The 20,244-nt window shown below is 46.6% G+C and overlaps 7 protein-coding genes across 7 annotated transcripts; 4 read left to right on the top strand and 3 right to left on the bottom strand.

The window, feature by feature from the left end:
- Window positions 1–1,570: 1,570 nt before the first annotated feature.
- BGZ61DRAFT_462336 (uncharacterized protein) lies at window positions 1,571–3,574 on the bottom strand. The gene is made up of 3 exons (XM_046247276.1): window positions 3,410–3,574; window positions 3,247–3,341; window positions 1,571–3,162 (listed from the first exon to the last, which is right to left on the bottom strand). Exons 1-3 carry the CDS (start codon window positions 3,449–3,451, stop codon window positions 1,701–1,703), a joined length of 1,599 nt encoding a protein of 532 aa, XP_046097406.1. The 5' UTR covers window positions 3,452–3,574; the 3' UTR covers window positions 1,571–1,700.
- Window positions 3,575–3,884: 310 nt separating this feature from the next.
- On the top strand, window positions 3,885–5,481 carry BGZ61DRAFT_538831 (alcohol acetyltransferase; the record flags this gene model as incomplete). Its single annotated transcript, XM_046254697.1, has 2 exons — window positions 3,885–3,945; window positions 4,001–5,481. The coding sequence occupies 2 exons, from the start codon at window positions 3,885–3,887 to the stop codon at window positions 5,479–5,481; spliced, it is 1,542 nt and encodes a 513-aa protein (XP_046097407.1).
- A 3,211-nt stretch (window positions 5,482–8,692) lies between these two features.
- Window positions 8,693–8,881, top strand: BGZ61DRAFT_287783 (uncharacterized protein; the record flags this gene model as incomplete). Its single annotated transcript, XM_046238534.1, has 1 exon — window positions 8,693–8,881. A coding segment is annotated over one exon (189 nt), but the record flags the coding sequence as incomplete, so codon positions are not given.
- A 756-nt stretch (window positions 8,882–9,637) lies between these two features.
- Window positions 9,638–11,251, bottom strand: BGZ61DRAFT_366836 (uncharacterized protein; the record flags this gene model as incomplete). The annotated part of the gene is made up of 5 exons (XM_046241723.1): window positions 9,638–9,889; window positions 9,940–10,227; window positions 10,275–10,334; window positions 10,379–10,604; window positions 10,653–11,251. 5 exons carry the CDS (start codon window positions 11,249–11,251, stop codon window positions 9,638–9,640), a joined length of 1,425 nt encoding a protein of 474 aa, XP_046097409.1.
- Window positions 11,252–11,651: 400 nt separating this feature from the next.
- On the bottom strand, window positions 11,652–13,154 carry BGZ61DRAFT_140648 (uncharacterized protein). Its single transcript, XM_046237277.1, has 2 exons — window positions 12,599–13,154; window positions 11,652–12,508 (listed from the first exon to the last, which is right to left on the bottom strand). Exons 1-2 carry the CDS (start codon window positions 12,960–12,962, stop codon window positions 11,715–11,717), a joined length of 1,158 nt encoding a protein of 385 aa, XP_046097410.1. The 5' UTR covers window positions 12,963–13,154; the 3' UTR covers window positions 11,652–11,714.
- Window positions 13,155–15,013: 1,859 nt separating this feature from the next.
- On the top strand, window positions 15,014–18,128 carry BGZ61DRAFT_484575 (uncharacterized protein; the record flags this gene model as incomplete). Its single annotated transcript, XM_046249625.1, has 5 exons — window positions 15,014–15,906; window positions 15,965–16,911; window positions 16,971–17,049; window positions 17,109–17,451; window positions 17,523–18,128. The coding sequence occupies 5 exons, from the start codon at window positions 15,014–15,016 to the stop codon at window positions 18,126–18,128; spliced, it is 2,868 nt and encodes a 955-aa protein (XP_046097411.1).
- Window positions 18,129–18,576: 448 nt separating this feature from the next.
- BGZ61DRAFT_366575 (uncharacterized protein) lies at window positions 18,577–19,428 on the top strand (the record flags this gene model as incomplete). Its single annotated transcript, XM_046241701.1, has 1 exon — window positions 18,577–19,428. One exon carries the CDS (start codon window positions 18,577–18,579, stop codon window positions 19,426–19,428), a length of 852 nt encoding a protein of 283 aa, XP_046097412.1.
- Window positions 19,429–20,244: the final 816 nt, after the last annotated feature.

Genomic DNA, 20,244 nt, shown 5'->3' on the forward strand with positions numbered 1-20,244 from the left:
GTTATGGTTTTATGTTTGCTTGCTTACACTTTGATTGCTCAGACAGTGAAATGAATCCGGGAGTATAAAGTGCCAGAGACCCTTGAAGCTAGTTGCTAAGTTGCTTCGTGTGAGTTTTCGACGGCGGGTTGCTTGTCGACTAGAGAATAGAGTGGACCACAGATGATGAGATAAGGCATGTGTAGGGATTATGAGCCTCAGCTAGTTGATTAATGACGGTGGGAAATAAGCAGAGCAGATGAGTAGATCGCGATAAAATGAGACGACAATCGTATTGATGAGGAACTTGAGATAACCTGAGTAAAAGACTAGTTTTTGACGTGTTGTGACTTATTCGTACCGAGAACAGTTTTCAAAGCATAGCATGGATTATGATTTACGACAATGGTTCAAACTCACGCTTAAAATATAAATCAAATAGGAGAATAAGTTATGACACACAATTGAGTTTTATCGTTTAGAAAACCCATCCGTCTCTGCAATACAGCTGAAGTAACCAGTGGTGTAGGGTAAGCGGAGGTGTTGCCGGCCGCGAGAGCATCAAGCTCCGAAGTCGGGTTGGCAAATAGAGCCTGTTAGAGCTGTCAAGAGTGCCACTACTGTTTTTAGTCGTGATAATACTGCTACTATTGCTGAATACCACCCCTGCATATCTTTGAGTCCAGCAGTAAGATACCTCCAGTAACAAGGGAGTGGCGTCAGGTCACATGAGGGGTGTGAGATATTAGCATTGGTGTTAGGGGCAGCTGGTAGGAGCTGGCCTTTCTTACTGCAAAAATCTGGAATGTGTCTGGACTTGACCGTCTTACCCTAAATAACTGCCTGATAGAGGACAGATAGATAATTGATTATTGCAGGGATATGCTTGAGGTAGTTTCCATCACTATTCACTCCTACTCAGGTGACTTCACCCTGGATGATGTAGATTGTAAAGGCCATGTTACCTCTTCTACATAAAGAAGTTTCCGATTGGAACGTCTATAGGGTAGCTCGCTGAATCAGGATGTCACATTTCGGGATCATCCTGAGACACATAATAACCTCATCTCCGGCTTTCCTAGACAACACGATTTTCTTTTCTTTCTCAGACCACATCGCCGGCCTTGTGCGGTGCGGCGGCGACGGACTGCTGCCCCCGGCAGCAGCCGTCTTCATCATGTATAAATGACGGGCTCTGGGCCCGTCCCTCAGCTAGAAATCAAGAACTTTCATCATCATCGTCGTGATCCGATCCATTCGGTGTGACATATGATTGCGGGTTATCCTGTAAGGATGCGGTTGCTATTAAAACCCCCCTTGAATTGATCTCATATGCTGATAGGGATAGTGTAGCTATTAAATTATAGCACTGGTTTACGGATTCCGACAATAATGCTGTCGCTGCTATAGGTGCCAACGAGATTGCATAAGTATTATTACAGTATACAGTCTCTATTCTCACTTTCGACGTGAATTTGCGACTCTGATGAAATATAAAGTGCACACTAATATTTAAAGATAATTAAATTTGTGAGGTTGGTTAGGTACAGTTTTATCTATTATATAATACTATTTTACTACTGTTATTGTTGTGGTTGACTGTTGCTGTGCCGAAATGTCTATTTGGAACCGCACTTGAAATTTCACCCAGTCCCACGCGACCTAGCTATAACCCACCCCTCATTTTCTGAGCTGATCTAGGTATTCTAAATGGCACGTATTCAACCAAGTTTGATAGCTCCTGAACTACACCCGCACGCTGTAAAATACCAACCAAGTGACCGCTCAATATTTCTCATCTTTTGTGGTATCTCGTCTCCTTGTTTCCTATCCATCATACTCAACAGAGCGGCCGCCATCCGCGAACTCTTGTCACACCCCACCAGAATATCCTTCACATCCTGACGTACATCCGCATCGCGGCATTTCCACAGCACGAAAGTCAATGGCCGCATGATTGCGTTGTCCAGAAAAGAGGCCTTCGTGGGTCCCTGGTAATCCTGCTGCAGCTCTCCCGCAGTGTATATTATCTCACGATAGACTTGCCTCACGTCTGGTAGGAGGTTGACATCCCGACGATGATGCACATAGAGATTTGTTAGAGTCTCGAGATAGACTGACTCCAAAATGCAGGCCTGGAGGAGTGAGGAGGGCTCATCTGCTTTCCTCTGCCTTGCGGATTGGAGGAGAGGTGCGAAGTTCTTGTGCCACCTTTGAAGGGATCCGAATGATTCATCCCATGCTGTATTTTCAGGCGCCGTCTTTCTCTGAGCATCAGTGGTGATGCTCTCTTTTGACGAAACATCATGTTGTGAATCCGGCAATGGCGTCGATGAGAATGACTGAACATTGTTGGCTTGCATGCGGTGGAGCACAAAGTTTTGCGTCACGTCTAACCACTTGAGGGCCTTCGCCAGGTCGTGGAAGGACTCCGGCATGTCTAGCATAGAGTGTTGATTTTTGAGGTTATAAGAGGGCCATTCTATGCTATGTTCGACCCGGGATCCAGAAAAGCCCAAGTCGAGAGTCCATGGTTGGGTGGTGAGTCGTTGCAGCATCTCAACCGCAGCTGCCTCGAAGGAGGAGAGAGGTAGCTTGGAAAATGGCAATTTGGTCTCTCTGCATCTCTGTTCGAAGTAGGCATCGAAAATCCGATAAGCATAGTTGAAATGGATAAAGGCGGTGGGCATGTCTCCGCGCAACATGTCGTAGGTGACAAACAGAATAGATACAACAACCACAGTGAGGAGTGCGCTAGTTGACGATTCCGTTTCCCTTACCGCTCGAAGGGCTCGGTTGTAATGCATAAGCGACATTTGATACAGCATCTCATCGGCAGCTGGGTCTGATTCGGGGATGGTAAAGGAGCTGGTGGCAGCGCCAATAGCACAGCAGACCTCACGGACGGCCACATTTTGGTGGGCGATCTGTGGAGTCATGGCCGATAATGTACTGACCGGGATGGTACCGGCTTGTTCGTTGGAGAAGATGAAGACGGAGAACGTGTCCCACTGTTGCTGGTCCTTGAAGAGGTTAAGGACGTAGTTGGGCTCCAGCAAGATGCGGCAATCAGATACAGTGCCGGGAACTAATACAGATGGCAGTGAAATGCCACACGATAACCCTGCCTTGACACATCGTCGACATGAGGGCTTGTCCTCGTCGCATTTGATACGCCGACGTCTGTTTATCGAGGCGTCGCCATGTCAGTCCATGGAGCCGAGACCTTCACACATGGCAGAAGCAACTTGAGTGGGGGTAACCAACCTGCATTGCTTGCAACCTGTCTTCGTCTTCGGAGCCTTGGCCTTTTTATGGCGGACTGGATTCAGGATTAAGAGACCTGCACCTGGAAGCTTGACCTACAATCGGGTGACGCATTGCAGTCAGCGAGAGCCCGCCTCATCCGAGACTCGAGCAGCAAACGTACCTTGGCTCTCAAGCGAGAGACGCCGTCCTGATCCGATGTCATTCTGCAGTTTCTCCGCGGCCACCTCAGTTTGCATCTACAGGCGGGTGTTCAGGGGCTTGTTACTAGATTTGTGTGTCTCGTCAAACCATGGAAGCTTGGGAGTGCGTTATTATGCCATGCACGCACGTCCTTGCGATAAGCAAACCTACAAAAGTCCGAGGACCGTTAGTGGGGTGAGTCCGATCCGACCAATCGCAGCAAGGGCTGTGCGAATTACCTCTTTGGGTCAAATCTGGTGGAGAATCCTAAGTAAGCACTGGTCCAAAAAGAGGCTGATGATCCTTGTGCAATTAGAGTACTCTAATGCATAATGACGAAGGTTGAGATGCCAAACAAGCCGAGATTCGTACAAGATGCACCATTTTCCTGATTTTATTTTGATTCCATGTTCTCAAACTACTCATAATCTACAAGCTCGCTTACATTGCCCCAAATGGCTTCCAAAAACGAAAAGCCAATGGCCTCTGCCTATTGCACCGTCGTCAGACCCAGCAGTTTGTATCCCAAAAACATACTATTTCCCTCGTCTCACACACTAACACACGGCAGACTATCTTGACCGCATGTTCTACATCCAGCACCGCGTAGGTGCCCAGTCGAACATCCTGCTCTCAGCCCACTACGCGCCTACATCTGCGGCCGGCCAGAAGTCTCTACCAAGAGAAGCTGTCTACTCTGCAGTTCGCTCCGCCGTCACAGAATACCCCGAGCTGAGTCTGATCGGGTTGGTGGAACCATTGGACAGCAAGGGCCGCTGTGAACTCCGTCTCGCAGCACTACACGAGATTGATCTGGAAACTTGTGTTGAGTTCCGAGACGGCGACGAGCCCAAAATCACATCGGAAGCTCTTGAACGCCTACACAACGAGTGGGATTGGACCGATAAACAATTCAACCCCCGGCAACCCTGGTGGAAAGTTGTTGTTCTCGGTGGCCAACAGGTCGTCTTTGTCTACCACCACCTCGTCTGCGACGGCCGTTTCAGCCAGATATTCCAACAACAGCTTCTTGTCGGCCTCAACTCATTTGACGAGCATCAGGAGCCACCTTCGAAAATCATCAAGATTGACCCAGACGCTGTGAGATTGGAACCGGAAATGGAGAAATTCTGGATCAGCACCGTATCAGTGTTTCTTGTTCTCCACGTCTTCCTCTCTTCCATCTTGATCCGACTCTTCTTGGGAAGCAGACTTCTCTTCGCCGACGTGCCGCGAGCAAAGCCTCATGGCAAGTCTGTCTTGATTGAGGCTCTCCCTCAGGAACTCACCAAGACGCGCATCGCTACTCTGCGTATATCACCGGCCAAGATGGAGCGCATCATTGCAGCCTGCCGTGAGCGCAAGGCAACATTTGCACCCCTCCTGCTCAGCATGATGCTTTGTACTCTGGCCTGTGACTACTACCCTAAGGCTAAGGTAGGCATTTCGAACTGCGCCCTCGACCTGAGGTCGGTATATCCTCGCGGGGCCGAATCACCGAGATCGGCTCAGTTCCTCCAGCAAGCTGGGGGTCACCGCAAATTCACCTGGCTGGAGCGGTGTCGTCGAATCTTTCATCATCAGGCATTGAGTGAGAACAAAGATGGCAAAGCTGCTGCGCCCAAGGTAGATGTTGATGCAGCCTGGCTTTTGGTTCGAGAGTACCGCGCCGCCTTGGCCAAAGGCTTCGAGACGGACCCATCACCACATGTTCAAACGCTCAAGGCTGGAAACAACGTCTCGACTGACCTCGCGGAAATGAAGAAGTCCTACTTTCCAGTGTTGGGTAGCCATTTGAACAACTCCATTCAGCTCTCCAATCTCGGCGTGTTTACGACAGAGGCCAACAGCGGCCCATGGAAGATAGATGACATGAGCTTCTCAGCTGCTACTGTGAACGGAAACCTTAGTTACAATATCAGTCTAAACGTAGTAGGAGTGGAAGGAGGCGATACGGTGATTAATGCGTCTTATGAGGACGGGATCCTCACTGAAGACAAAGTGTATGGGATATTAGAGGCGACTTTTGAACGGATAGAGGTCATTCTATAGTTATGTTTTTTCCTCAATTAGAAAGATGTAAGGAATAAGGACTGATTATTATATCTTCGATAGAAATAGGGCTATGGAGAGGAGCGAACCTATTAGTGGGGGGTTATACTTTTCGTTTATTATAAGGTAACTGATAATAGCAGCAATGTTATCTCTAGTTAAAGTTCCTTCTATAATAAATTCTATCTTCTAGAGGGGTTCGCTTTAAGTAATACAGTATTATTTAAAATCCTTTTTAGGTAATAATATCTTAAAAGAATTAAGAAAAGTAGTATTATTAGCTAGAGATACTAATTTATTTAATAGTAGCTTAAAATTTATTAATTACAATTAGAAATTTAATTTTAAGTATTAATTTATATTTAATATTTAAAGTAATAAAATTATATAATTTTATTATTTAAATATTAAATAAAAGCTTTTATTTTTAAAATAATTAAATATAAAAAACTTTTATAAAAAAAGAATTTAATAAATTAAGATATTTAAATAAAGTTTATATAAAAATATTAAAGTAATATAATTTTTTTAATTAAAATATAAATTTCTTTATATATTATATTATTTAAAATATTTAAATTAACTTTTAAAAATAGCTTTTTTAAAGTATATTTTTTAATTAAATTTAATATTAAAAATAATAATATTTTTTAGTTTATTAAAATATAAATATAAATTAACTTTTTAATAAAAAAACTCTTTAATAAAAATATCTAGTATTTAAATTTACTATATTTTTATTATATATTTAGTTTTTTTTAGCTTTACTTAATATTATTAAATAAATTAAAGTTATATAGTAATCTTAAATAGTAAAAATAAATAATAAATATTTTATTTAATACTAAAAAATTTTTTTAAATAATTTTATTATTACCTATTAATTTTTATTTAAAGCTTTTATTTAATTTCTTTAACTTAAATTTTATTATTTAGTTTTTTTAGCTTTATTTAATATTATTAAATAAATTAAAGCTATATAATAATTTTAAATAGTAAAAATAAATAATAAGTAGTATATTTAATACTAAAAGAAATAATAGCTAAATAATAAGATTATTACCTATTAATTTCTACTTAAAGCTTTTATTTAATTTTTTTAACTTTAATTTTACTATTTATAGTTAATAACCTTAAAATAATAACCTTATTTTAAGCTATAAAATATAAAAAAACTAATATTTTCTATTATTAAAAAACTAACTTTTTTTTAATATTTATTTTATTATAATTAATTTTTAATATAGTAAATTTTATTTAAATAGCTTTTTTTAAAAATAATTTATTATATCTATATTATAAATTCCAACTTTAATATAATTTTAAATTCTCTTAAAATTTAAAAAATATATTAAAAAATTAAAAATTAAATTTCCTCTTAAATTTCCTTAAAAAAGAAAATTTATTTAAGCTATTACTATAATAAGGTTAACAAAGAGGTACGAAGTAGCCAGGCGAGAGTAAGGTAGTAGTCAATTGAGACAGAGACTAAAGCTTGCCTTGCTTCAGTCTCTAGTCGGCAGGCCGAGATTATATAGATACTACGGCGAAACCCTGAGGGCTGGCCCCGGGCTCGTTGAGGTAGGCCGCGCGGTTGGGTTTTGCAGAGGGCCGCGTGTCTAGGTTAGCATTCTAGTGTACTAAGGCAAGGCAGGGCTAACCCCTTCTTGTACCGGATATGGGTGTGTGACAGGGTGTCGGCTGTGAGGCTCGGTATTCTTGTTATAATTACTATACTATTTATAATATCTAAATAAAAGCTAATAAATTATATTAGCTATTTTTAAATACTATTTACTTTTTAATAATAAAATTAAAATTAATAAATAAGAAAATTAAACTTTTATTTATAATTTTATTTTATATATCTAAATAGAAATAGGTATATTTTATAATTTAGCTAAAATTATTAATAATTTTAATCTAAGAAGTTAAGTTTTTCTTTAGAATATTATTAGAGCTTAATATAACTTTTAGTTTTAAAAGCTATTATATTATATTAAGTTAGTATAAATACTAGCTATATAAAGTGCTAGCTAAAGGGGGGATTTAAATAACTTAAATCTCAGGGTATTAAATTAGGTTATAAGAGTTTTTAGTATAATTATTAAGGTTAGACTAAGTTAAAAAAGTTAGATAGAATTTTAGTAGAGAAGAAAAAAGTAGCTTAAAACTTAAAACTTAAATCTTAGTAATTATAATATATATATAATAAAAATATAGTAAATTTAAATACTAAGTTTCTTTATTAAGAGTTATAATATAAATATAATAAGTTATTTTTAAAAAAAGCTACTTAAGTAAAATTTACTATATTAAAAATTAGTTATAATAAAATAAATATTAAAAAAAAAGTTAATTTCTTAATAATAAAAGATATTAATCTTTTTTATATTTTATTACTTAAAATAAAATTACTATCTTAAAGTTATTAATTATAAATAGTAAGATTATTAATTATAAATAATAAAATTAAAATTAAAAAAGTTAAATAAAAGCTTTAAGTAGTAATTAATAGGTAATAATTTTATTATTTAGCTATTATTTTTTTTAATATTAAGTAAAGTATTTATTATTTATTTTTACTATTTAAAATTATTATATAACTTTAATTTATTTAATAATATTAAGTAAAGCTAAAAAAACCAAATATAAATATTATAAAAAATCTCCTTAATATTATTATATATTAATAAATATATTATAAACTTTTTATTTATTTTAATAATAAAAATATTATTAAAATTAACTTCTATTTTTTTATTAAATTCTATTTTATATAATTATTATTATAATTTTAATTTAAATAAAAACTTTATTAAATTTAACTTTAATTTATATTTCTATTAAGTTAGAATATTTATTAACACTATATTTATAATTACTTAAATAATATTATATTTTTTACTAAATAACTATATTACAAAGTAAGTTAAAGTAAAGCTTTTTATAATTAATTTTATAAGCTAGCTTTTATTAAACTCTATCTATTATAAAACTCTTTACCTATATATAGCTAGTATAATTAACTAGAAGTCCTCAGTTAGAATCCACGCTCCCGGAGGCTGGGAGTTTAAGGCAAACATCCAATCTTATTTTCTTCCTAGCTTAGTAGCTTAGACGACTCGTTCTGGAATACAGGCCGTGCCTTGCCTGGGGGTGGGTCACAGCATCCTGTGGACACTTTCTGGGCAACGGGCGGCAGGCCCTACACCGCGCGTTCTTCCGGAATCACTTCGCCTGGCTAGCCGGAACGACGGTCTACCTCGTCGTCGTCCTGACCGCGATGCAAGTCGGGTTAGCCACCGAGAGTCTTAGAGACAACGACGCTTTCCAGTCTGCATCGTACGGGTTCACCATCTTCTCCATTCTAGGCCCCCTCGTCTGCGCCGGGCTTATCGTCCTGGCATACTTTTATATTTTTGTTCACAACTGGATCGCCACCGTAGCCTATAAAAACATGCGAATTCGACACATTGGCCAACCGGCGGAATGACCTCACGTTGTGGATAGGATTGGACGTGGAAACAGGTCGGCACTCCAGCACGTATCATCGTAATGGCTGTCCCCGGACCGCTTATATCAATACGATGCCCTTTGCTACAATATCAAGTAACTCGAGATCTTCTTGCCTGGCATCTGTTAGACAATTATTACGAGCGTTAGCCGAGTGCGTCTCAAGATACTCGGGCATCCCTTGATGCTCGCCCTCTTCCGCCGGCAAGAGCAATTTCTTGCCTATTTCAAAGTCCTAGCTCTAACCTTCGCTCCGCAAACTGCTTAATCCGCTGGCGACTCATGGTCGTTTCCTTCTCCCAAGAACACTCAGAGTCAGGACGGCCCTTCCATCTTACAAGATACTCAGCCCTTCCCTGGCGAATCCGTTGGTCAAGCAGTTCCACTCCCGCATGGTTTCCTCCGCGGTCCGAGTAGTCGTGGCTTCGGGCATCACTGTGTCCGATTTTTGACGAAATAAAATGCCCACGTCCATTGCCCTCATCAAGTCCACCAAGTCCCCACAGACTCAGGTCTGACGCGAGCTCGATTTGCATGTCCTATATGGCTAGAGATTTCAGACAGGCTTTCGTGGTCTCTGATTGGGACTGGTAGACGTCTATGCAATAGAATCAGATAATATTGGCAGAATGGCGAAAAGCTATATACTATGCTCGGCAAATCGTTTGGCGACCTCTAGCCTCGCCTCATCGACAAGTCTTCTTAGTCGTTCTCTGACGATGGTATAGTCGCCCTGGCTCCTGGAATCATACTTGACAAGCCCAGAATGATCCGTGTTAAGCGCGATGTTGTCCTCCTCGGCTACGGCGACCAAGTCCGTGCTGGTAGTCGATTTTTCTGTCACCACCAAAGAAAGGGGGCCAGTCATGCGCCACTTCCCATCTTGGCCACGCTGTGGGATAAGTCAGCATTAACTTAAGTATTTCTGGTAATATATCTAACCTCTGCAGTTGGGCTGAGCATACGCTCGAAGAAGGTCACGACCCTATAGTGGCCCTTACAGCTCTCTGAAAACTGGTCCGCAAGTCTCTTCAGAAAGGTTGGTGGCTCAGAGTTATTATCGACGAGGAGATCGTGAATAAAGGCCTCATTGGGCTGGCCTCGGAGAAGAGTCCTTAGTTGGTCGTTTCGTAGGCCGAGGTTGGGCACGCCGAAGAAAAGAAATCCATATGAGGCTTTGGATAGGTTAGAGTTCGCATTACTATCTCTCCTGCGCGCACGAACAAGCACCTGCAGCAGTCAGTTAGAGACTACACCATAACAGCAGGACACCTCACCTCTTTGATAAGTAGGCCGCCGAGGCTATGGCCGATAAAGATGATCGGGCGGTGAGAGGTCTTCGGGCATTAGTTTAAGCCAGACAGCATGGTGAGTCACATACCCCGTCACTCGCGCGATAGGCAATAATTTGTTCCAGCAAGGCACCACCCAAGTCCTCGATAGACTGCTTCGAGAGGCTGCCTGGCAGCGTAGTATCATAGCCGTAGAGCAGCACCCGGATATTGGGCACGTCCTTGGGCAGGAAGTCGCGTAGCCAGACGTCGTCGCTATTTGGGGATTTCCAGGAGCCGAGTGCGTGGCCACCGAAGCCGGGTACTGCAATAATGCTGGAGGAGTTAGCACGGGAAAGAAAGGTTGGCGACAGCCAGGCTTACTCGACATCTGCACCGTTCTTATCCTCGTAGAGCGGCGTAATTCCCTCGAATCTACAAGTATAGCTATACGGGTAACCATTCCCAGCTCGGCGCAGCTGAGCGGACAGGTCGTCTGCGGAGAGCGATGTGATGATCGAGATAGTAGCACAAAGGGAGTCGTTCCCATGTGACACCAAAGAGCGACGGACCATGGTATCGGCGTCCCCCCGCAGGTCCGGAACCTCCTCAAGAATAGACTTCAGGTTGCGGTCCAGGTTATCAGTGTGATGGGCTGGGATGTCATCGATGCGCAGTGTCAGGCTCCTCTTGCTCAACCATGCCGTCCGATCGGGATGGTCGTTGTGAGTGGCCCCGACGAGGTCGTCTTTGAACTTTGACTCCACGATAGTATCGGACGGCTGTGCCTGTTCATCGGACTCTGTTCTGTCTTCAAAATCGGGGTTTTCTTGCCCCGAGGACGTCGGCCAAGTAACCGTACTCAGGTCGCCTAAGCCCTGGCTCTGTGAACCGGCTGCGTTGTCACTGACGTCATGCAGCTCGGTTGCGTCTTCGGCCAGATCTTCCCGGGTGGGAGGCAGAAAGAGAGCAATTTCTTGCATGTGTTGCTTTATATGTTTCCGCATCTCAGCCTGGGCGCCCGGGTTTCCTGCGTCGGGAAATTGTTTCTCAACCACATCCGGATACCCCCCACAGAAGGGACAGCTCTTGAAGAGGAAGGGCATTCTTTTACGACTCAGGTCTGGCAGAGCGGGCCATTGCGACTTGGATATTTGCAACTCCTCCCGGAGAAAACCTTCGAACTGCTGCTCATTACTGAACTCTCGGTGGGATCCGTCTGGTATCTCGAAATGCCAGCGCTCGGGAACGTGTGACATCTGCAAGTGACTTAGGAGACCTTCAAAGTTGTTCGGCACATCAAAGGGCGCTGAGCAGTCTTCACAGATGCAGAAGTAAGGCTCAAAATCCCTCATGACATGCTGGCTGTAGTCGAGTCAGCGCCAGAGTCTGATTGAACGCACCAATCCCTGTGATATCTTGTTATGAGTGTGGGTTAACAAGTGCCTACCTCCAGGATTTTCCTTCCGCTTCCCTTGCGAGGAACTCGAGGCGACAGTAGGGACACTGAAAACTGTCGGATCCATGCAGTCTCGGTCGCTGGGGAAAGCCGCCGTGCCTTAACGTGACTGAAGCAACGCTCTCCGCTACCTCGAAGTCCTGAAGCAAAGACTGGGAGGTCATGTCGAGGTGAGTATGCTCAGTGGCCGTAAGTATGGCACTCTGCTCCGGGAAGTCTTTCATTGTATTTTGGAATTTGGGAAGATCCGCCTGGGTATTGGATTCAGTGAAGGGACTTGTAGGTCTCCCGCTATGCTGATCCCTCATCTTGGTTGAGGAAGCGTCCCTAGATGTGACATTCATACCAATAGCCAGCTTCTTCTGATGTTCCTTCAAGTATTCAAACCGGATTCTCCGCCTGGCGAAAGACTCGGCGATTCTTTCCTTCATCCAGGGGCTTGACCGCGTGAACTGGTGCTCGACTTTTTGCGCAGCGATCCATTTGAACAGCTCGTAGACTTGCTTCTGACCCGGCTTCTTCTTGAACCGTTCAATTCTGGCTTGTCTGTGCTTGAGTCCAGCCAACTCAATTCGCCGTGCGTGCCCATGGAGTCTATCAATCGTATCTTCCACACGCGTCCATGTGTGTCCGTTCGGCGAGGTGTCCGTGTCCGATTCATCCGAGGATGAAAGAGCATCTGGGGACCATGAAGAGCTGTCGGAGTCTTCGTCATCGTGAACATCTGGGCCATCGCTCTCAACCTTGGCGTGCTGATGAAGAATCTCAGGTTCCCGGAGCCCTAATCATACCGAATGTCAGCTGTTCCTCGTATCTTCCAATATCGAGGTTGGGGACTCTGCAGGTACAACGGTCCCTTCACTCGACTCACTCTGCAAATCTTGTTTCAGCACCTCGAGAAGTCCTCCTATCAGCTTACTCGTGTCAGGGAGGTCTTTGAGGCGATAGTCTAGGGACTGTTGGCCTGGTTTGTTAACGCCGATCTTGGAGCACCATATGTTGAACTCTGCCAATTGACGAGAAACAAGCTGAGACTCTTGGCGCTTTGAGTCTTTTTCAAGACATGCTGAAAGAAGATTTTTCAACACTTCCCGGCACTGCATGGCCAGGATGGCGAGGTCGGTGGCATGTGGGCTGGGCGTTTTCGCCATGAGGGGCGCGGTGTACCAGCTTCCAGAGGCCAGCCGCCAGCTCCAATCTAGCTTTTTGCGTCGGGTCTGAGCTGGGAAAGACATGTCATTCTTGACGCCTTGAGGAACGAAGAGACGGAAGGTCTTCTGCCCCGGGGGGAGCCTTCCTGCTTCTTATTGGTCAAAAACATGCCATTTCCCCATTGGTTGCCTGTGCCTTTGCCTCACGCCGTTATGGCTATTGTACTTTGGCCATTCACCCTCCCTCACTCCCGGTTTCGGGTGCGGAGGTTCGCACCGTTCTCTGACCCCCCCCACGTCTTTTCCCTCCAAACTCCCGCTCTCTCAATTTGGACCTCGATGAGCCGAACTGTGCAAGACTGCCTGTTTACTCTCCCGCCTCACGAGACGCTTCAACGCGACGGGCTGCGCGATGACCAAGGATAGATGTTGGGGGAATGCGTGCCGGCAACTGCGCGGCGAACTGGTCTATGCACCATAACCCACACCATCACCCGTTGACGTCTCACCAATGAAAAGCTGTGGACGAACGCGCGTCCACAGTTGACAAGTGTTCCTGTCCCATTGGCTGGTACGTCCGCTGTGAGCGTTATCGCGCCAGGCGATCCTTCGGCTCGTCAACGGTGCCAAAAAGCCATCATGTTGCATGTGGTGAACACGTCATGCAGAATCGGATGTCTCTACCCGAACTCTTCTAGCACCCTGCGGCTGTCTGCAATCGCCGCCGAAACGCAAGGCTAGCACTAACTCGGGATCCAAGGGTCGCGGGCCGCGGGCAGCTCCAACTCCAGCTGTGTGAAGTTTGCGGACCGAGCCGAGCGCACGGGGCTCGATGCAACTGCTATTCACCGGAAATATCTGGTCTCCCTCCGCCTACCATCCCATGTAACATGCCATGATCGGCACACCGGCTCTGCAGAGTTGCTGGCTATCGTACGCCTTCGCTGCCTAGCCAGGAGTGATGGCGCTGCGGGAGGCAAGAACAAATCCAGAACTCTGTCCGAGCTTCTGAAATGTGTCTGCACGGAACTAATCATGCAAGCGCACGTATTGCTGACGGGCAGGATGACTTTCTTGCGTTGCTGTTCCTCCTGACATGCTGGGCCAAGTCCGCGCCGCCCGGACATTGGCGCCCGACAAACTTGCAGATAAGTCAGCCATGTCTTCCGTAGGATAAGCACTAGTACCCTTCGTAGACCTAGCTGCGTCGTTCCGGCGCACATATCAGCCATCCTGGTCAGAGTCGGTACATGTATGGGACTCGCCTGGGCAGATATCTCCGCGGCCTGAGGGAGCGGGTTTGCGGGGATGATTGCAATTTGCTCCGATGAGAGAGACATTAGTGGAGGCAAACAACCATTGTTGGCTGCGGCTTTGGCATGGTATGCATGCATCACTTCGAATGCCACTTTCCCCTTAGCAGTCGACCCTTGCTGTCAGGATTATCGGGACCGCCACTGTGGTTCGGCTTCTATGCGGCATTTGTCTCGTTGGTTTTTCAAGAGGTCGCTGCAGTGGGGGTCAGAGATGCCCGACACTGCGTGCTGACAATGCGGAGTCCCATATCAATGGAACTAATGGATTGCTTTGTCTTATGCGCCACCCTCCGACTTTTGATTCGTTCAGGTACAGATTCATCCGGCCAGATCAAGCCCCGTTCCCCAAGGCCCCCTCGCGTAAACCGCGACCAGTTTGCCTCTCCTGTATATTTTTATGCGCGTCGTCTAGCCGCCTCAGCCGCGGCTTCGCTGGCGCAGTCGTGGCACTGCCTTATTGGGGGAAAATGCTCGGCGCTTGGCTTGAGCACCCATGGATTGTCATTTGCCACGGACGTGATCGTCCTATACCGAAGCGCCCGCAGACCGCCAGGACAAGCCCTAACAACTTCAGCTTATTGGCTGTCTCTCTGAATAGTATAGGGGGATTCTGAAAATCAAATTACGCAAGCGGACTTTTATGACCTGCCGGGCCAACCTCGCGCTCTAGATAGCTTCTTTCCGTCGAGGAGGAATCGCTCCCCCCCATCGGCATTATCACACCCTTTATCGTCTTTCCCAGTCGTGGCGGTGGTCAGACTGGACTGCCCCATACATTTCTTTGCCCACAGTCCGCCAACGCCTCGAACTGAACGCTGAATGTGGCAGCTCAGCCTGCTCGGTGACGTTCTACCGGCCTTCAGGGCCTTCGCCCGTCAGCGAAAGCAGGAATGCGATGCGCTACGGGACACAAGCCCACATGCCGAGGATCTGTATTTTCAGGCGCTCGGGTGCTTCAACGACTTGGACGCAATTCGCACAGCCGTGGCTAAGTCACGAGGAGAATGGACCCCGGGACTCGACGAGGAGATCATCGACCGACTACTGGAGGCGCTGAATTCACGGGTAGAATCACGCTCGATATTAGTCCGTTACCCCCGATCTCGGGACTCATCACGCTGCTGCCGAGCCAAGCTAATTGCACTCCAGCCACCGATCCGATTTTTTGGTTCCGCCAAGCCAGTTGAAAAGTATTCGAAGCTACGAGCGCTCAGCCTTTGTATCGAGTCCCTGGACGAGGAGTCGGGCGACGAGGAAGATTTGGAGGGTAACCTCTGCGAGTCTTATAGGCGGTGCCTAGACCAGTCCAATCTACGGATACGTCTGTTGCATCGAAAGGAGAGCTTTGGCGAGAGGAACAAGTTTCTCAGTCGTCTTCAACGAGCATCTCGCCATTTACTCAACCAGTACTACAAAGAATACCGTTCTGATAACGATGTCATCGAGCTGTCTCAACACCCAAGCTTCGGCATCAAAACCCTGGCGAATACAGCTTACGGTCTGCTGGAAAAGCACTCACGGTGCAAATGCCGACAGCCCGTCGCGAGAAGGGAGGTTAGACTGAGTCTCACGGAGCACCGAAAATTTCAACTGCGAAAACGTCAACAAGAGACCGGAAACTGGCGTCCATCCAGCGCAGAATTTGAGATGCTTCTGCCCGTTTGTCAGGACGATGATCACTGGAAGATTACGAATGTCCAGGTCAAACCGTTGTGAGTTAGCTCGTCAACCTCATGAGCATTCCCGCATTAGCAGCTAATCTAACGGAAGGATCGTGGAAACTTCCAGGCTAGATCCGCGCATTGGACCCGACAAGGAACTCATCGAGAAGGATATTTGCCCAGTTATACGGAGAAGCAGAACCACATGCGTCCATCTTCTTGCTGCCAAAGAGCATTTGTGGGTTCTGAGACCGCCTCCTCCTGTCGGCATGAGCTATCACACGACGATGCAGTCTCTTCGCGAACTCTTGGATAGCAGTCCGGCGCTTTCTTCTCCTGACATTCCGAGATACGATGATAGGGAAAAGCTGCTCCTCTCCTACATCCTAGCGACGTCGCTCCTTTATCTGTATCCGGGGGACTGGATCCCGACGGATTGGAGCAGTGACAAGATCTTTTTCCCGCGGTACTCAGGGAGCAGACGATCGCCCATCTTTACATTGCCTTATCTATCCGTCAACCTTCAGCAGGGTGGTGCCCCTCCAAAGGCTCCACCGGTGAGTCAATATCACAAACATCCTGCTATTCTGGCGCTGGGCATCATGCTCCTCGAGATTGCAAGAGGCGTCCGATTCGACCTAGCAAATGGACACGGCACAGCCGAGCTTGATCGAGCAGGCCGGTACAATGAATACGGCAGTGAAGCTCTAAGGATCCTCAATGACTTGGAGAGACAAGGCGAACGGCGTCTTTCCAGACGTATACCTCCGGTCCTGTCCAATGTCGTCAGGTCTTGCCTGATTCTAAACCAACCCCCGAGCATGGCAGCTGAGCAGATGTCCGAGGAGGGCCCAATACGGCATTACATCCTTGCTTGTATTGTCACGCCTTTGGCTATCGCCCTCACTGAGGGATACCATGTTTCACTGGACAAGCTACAGGATAGTTCGGGCCTGGACCCTACGCCAGAGAGCCCTCTGCGGGTGACTGAACACTCTAGCTTCCAGATCTCGATGAATACTGTCAAATCCGGAATATCCAACCCAAACGCACTTGGTACATCATCCATCCCACATTTAAGGCTCTGCAGAGCGCTGACATATCATCAAACCCAGACCCCTTGACGTCCCCCTTACCCGAGAGAACTGAGTTCTGCCTCTACGGGGAGGAAGAAGAGGCTGTAAATAACGTAAAGTAGGCCGGGCAGCTCTGTGTTTTCCGTGCATTTAGGTAAAGCTTCTGACAATGCTCAGGCTACGTTTAGAAAACGAATGGTTCGCCTGGCTAGGTAACGTACAGCACCGGATCAACGATCTACAGTGCGAGCCGCACGGGGAGAGAGTAAGAATCGCAATTCTAGACTCCGGTCTAGACCTGTCAGAAGATCAAATGAACATATACAACGAGCGACGCGACCTCGTGTATAAGAGCTGGATTGAAGGAGACGACGATGCCTGTAAAAAGGATGAAGTCGGTCATGGCACCCACCTGGCGACTCTCCTTGCCCGCATCGCACCGCAAGCTCAGATCCACGTCGCGAGGGTCTTCCGGAAGGCGAAACCCGACATGAAAACTGAGCCCAAGAACGTAGCTCGGGTAATTGTCATCCTGTCCACTAAGATTCCACTGGTCATTAGGACGTCAAAAGCTAATAGCGCATCCTGCAGGCGATCCGGCATGCCGTGGACACGTGGAGGGTTGACATGATCGTCATGGCTTTCGGATTCGACGAGGAACAAACGTCATCGGTGGGAAGAGACTCTCTCTACAATTCAATTCAGCATGCCGCAGCAAATGGCATCACCATGTTCGCGGCGGCATCGAACGACGGCAAGAATCGCCGAGACGGGGTCGCGTGGCCGGCACGCGCGTTGGAGGTCATCTGCGTCCACTCGGCGGACGGACATGGAACGCCGTCGGGCTTCACGCCCGGGCCGAGCGATAATCAGCGCATCATGCTCCTCGGCGAATGCGTCAAGTCAGCGTGGCCGACCAAGCTGCGGCAGCCGCGGGGTTCCAAGTTGATGAGCGGCACATCGTGTGCGACTTCTATCGCGGCGGGTATCGCGGCTTTGCTACTTCACTATGCGAGAGGTTTCTTGCCTGTGGATCAATGGAGGCAGCTCCGGCGAGTTGACTCGATGCGGACGATGTTCGGGCGACTGAGAGACGATAGGGGCAATGGCTATCACTGGATACGTCCATGGGCGCTCTTTGACAGGAAGAACGACGAGGGTTGGATCCAAGGGGAGATTAAAGCAGCCTTACCATGAATAGCCACCGTTCTCATTGCTGAGACGCAGAGATATGACCTTTTTTGAAGAGATAGTGGGTGACTCGGCTTTTGTTGTCGTTCCCTGGTCGACTTGGAGTCTGACCAGCTCCCCGAATGCTAAAATCGACCTCGCCGGAGCTTTTGAGGACCGTTCATTAATTCCGCAGCCTTGTTGGAGGCCTCTTCACGGAGCTCATGCAGGTATGTCAATGATTGGCTACGAGACCTTGTAGGACTACATGGGGGTAGCTGCATGACACACAGATCAACCGTTTATATCAAGGCTGCTCCCTCCTTAATCGTCCCGACCAGAACTGGCAGAGAGCTACAGAACCGTAGCCCGTACCTTGAAGCTTTGGTACCTTGATTGGTCCGTAAACTTCAGAACATTGCCCCCATCCGTTCACCATCAGTTGAGATCTGGCAATCAGCTGCAACGCCCAACCATGCCCGGGTCATCGCGTCGATATTACTTCCGAGCCCCGACTTTCGACATTAACCCGGAAAGTACAACATCCGCTCGGCTAGGCAGCATTTTCTCACGCTTCGGAAAGTTGGCCTATCCCCTGAACCAAGATGAGCACATTCCGATCCCACCGAACTCTATCAACAGAATCGGCGTACCAGATTTCCAAGACCTCGTCACCAAGGGCGTCTCTTGGTCAGCAGGCGTCACGGCGAGTCTCTCTCAGATACTCGCCGGTGCTGTCGACAGCGAGATGCTCTACACGTTCTCAAGGGACAAGAGCGCCGTCTACCGCTGCACCTTTCTCGAGACGGAGGAATTCGAGCCCAGCGTGCAGTACGTGGCCGATAGCATCGCCGCCTCTCTGCGCGTCCAGGACTTCATCGCCGATAGTTTTACGGGGAACAAGAAGGTATACATGATTACGGGGCTAAAGATTGCTGCGGGGTTCAGCATGTCAACTACGGAGGCGGGTTCTCATGGTCCGGTCTGCAAGGTCGGCGTGGATGCAAGCGGCCTTGGGTTTCCGGTCCAAGCTGGACCTCAACTGGAGCTGCTTCGGACTGGTGGCAGGGAAGTCTCTCACAGTCCAGCCGTGTCCAAGATTCTCTTTGCGTATCGGGCTATCAAGATTGCGCCGAAAAGGGATGGAGAGCTCAGCTATAAGGACATCAGTGGTGGGCAGTATGGCTACGGGGAGGATGAGAGCGAAGACGAGGAGGAAGCCTGGGTCATCGAGCCGGTCGAGGAGAATCAGATATCGACGGTATTTCCAGACGCGTTGCCTGTGACGATAGATGTACAGCGAGGAGACGCCAGCTCTGCTCAATGACTTTGTCTACTATCTCGAATTTTTAGTTCATCAGGTGCTTGTCGTATCGCCACACAGTGAGGGGAATTATTGGCTGCAGTACAGATGATCTTGCCTCAGTTGTGAGGTGACACGCATACCCCCGCACACACGCCCCGCGCAGATCGCTTAGACCCAACAAAGATAATCTGTGTTATCTATTCGCCCTCAAGAAAAAAAAACATGCAGCTGCATTGCAGTTGTTAGCTGTGACCGAGCTTCCTGTCTTGCCTCACACACAATACGAAGACCCATGAGTTGCTTGTCTACCAGCAGTGGATAAAACCGGCAGGGATGCGGTGTTTTCTCGGCCAACGTTGACGGAAACGCATTGGCCCATTGCTGCCTGATGCCCAACCTGCAGCCACACCAAGAGAGTTATACACTTTGCCTGCCGAATTGCACATTGCCTTTGTCGAGCTGAGGTGGTTAACTGAAGGTTGCAGGGGCATGTCATCAGCCGCAGTATGTTCGAAGGTGACCAAATGACCCTCTTTGTGTTGCTCAAGACACGCACCCTGCCGTGAAATTGGGTCCAGGAGGGACGTCATTCTGAGGTTGCAGTCTGATGGATCTCGGCTCTGTGGATCACCGTTGTGGACGATTCTCGCAAGTGGTCTCTGATCGCAACAGCGCATCTGCGATTACTTATAAAATAAATATTATATCTAGTAATAATTAAATATAATAATATATAGTAAGTTAAAATAATTAAGATAACTAAGTTATATTAATAGTTAAGTAACTACTTATAATAAATATATATTTCTTAATAAGGAAATTTAATATTTAAATTTA

This window comes from Ilyonectria robusta (genome assembly GCF_021365365.1).
Source record: "Ilyonectria robusta strain PMI_751 chromosome Unknown BGZ61scaffold_30, whole genome shotgun sequence".
NCBI classification, from domain to species: domain Eukaryota; kingdom Fungi; phylum Ascomycota; class Sordariomycetes; order Hypocreales; family Nectriaceae; genus Ilyonectria; species Ilyonectria robusta.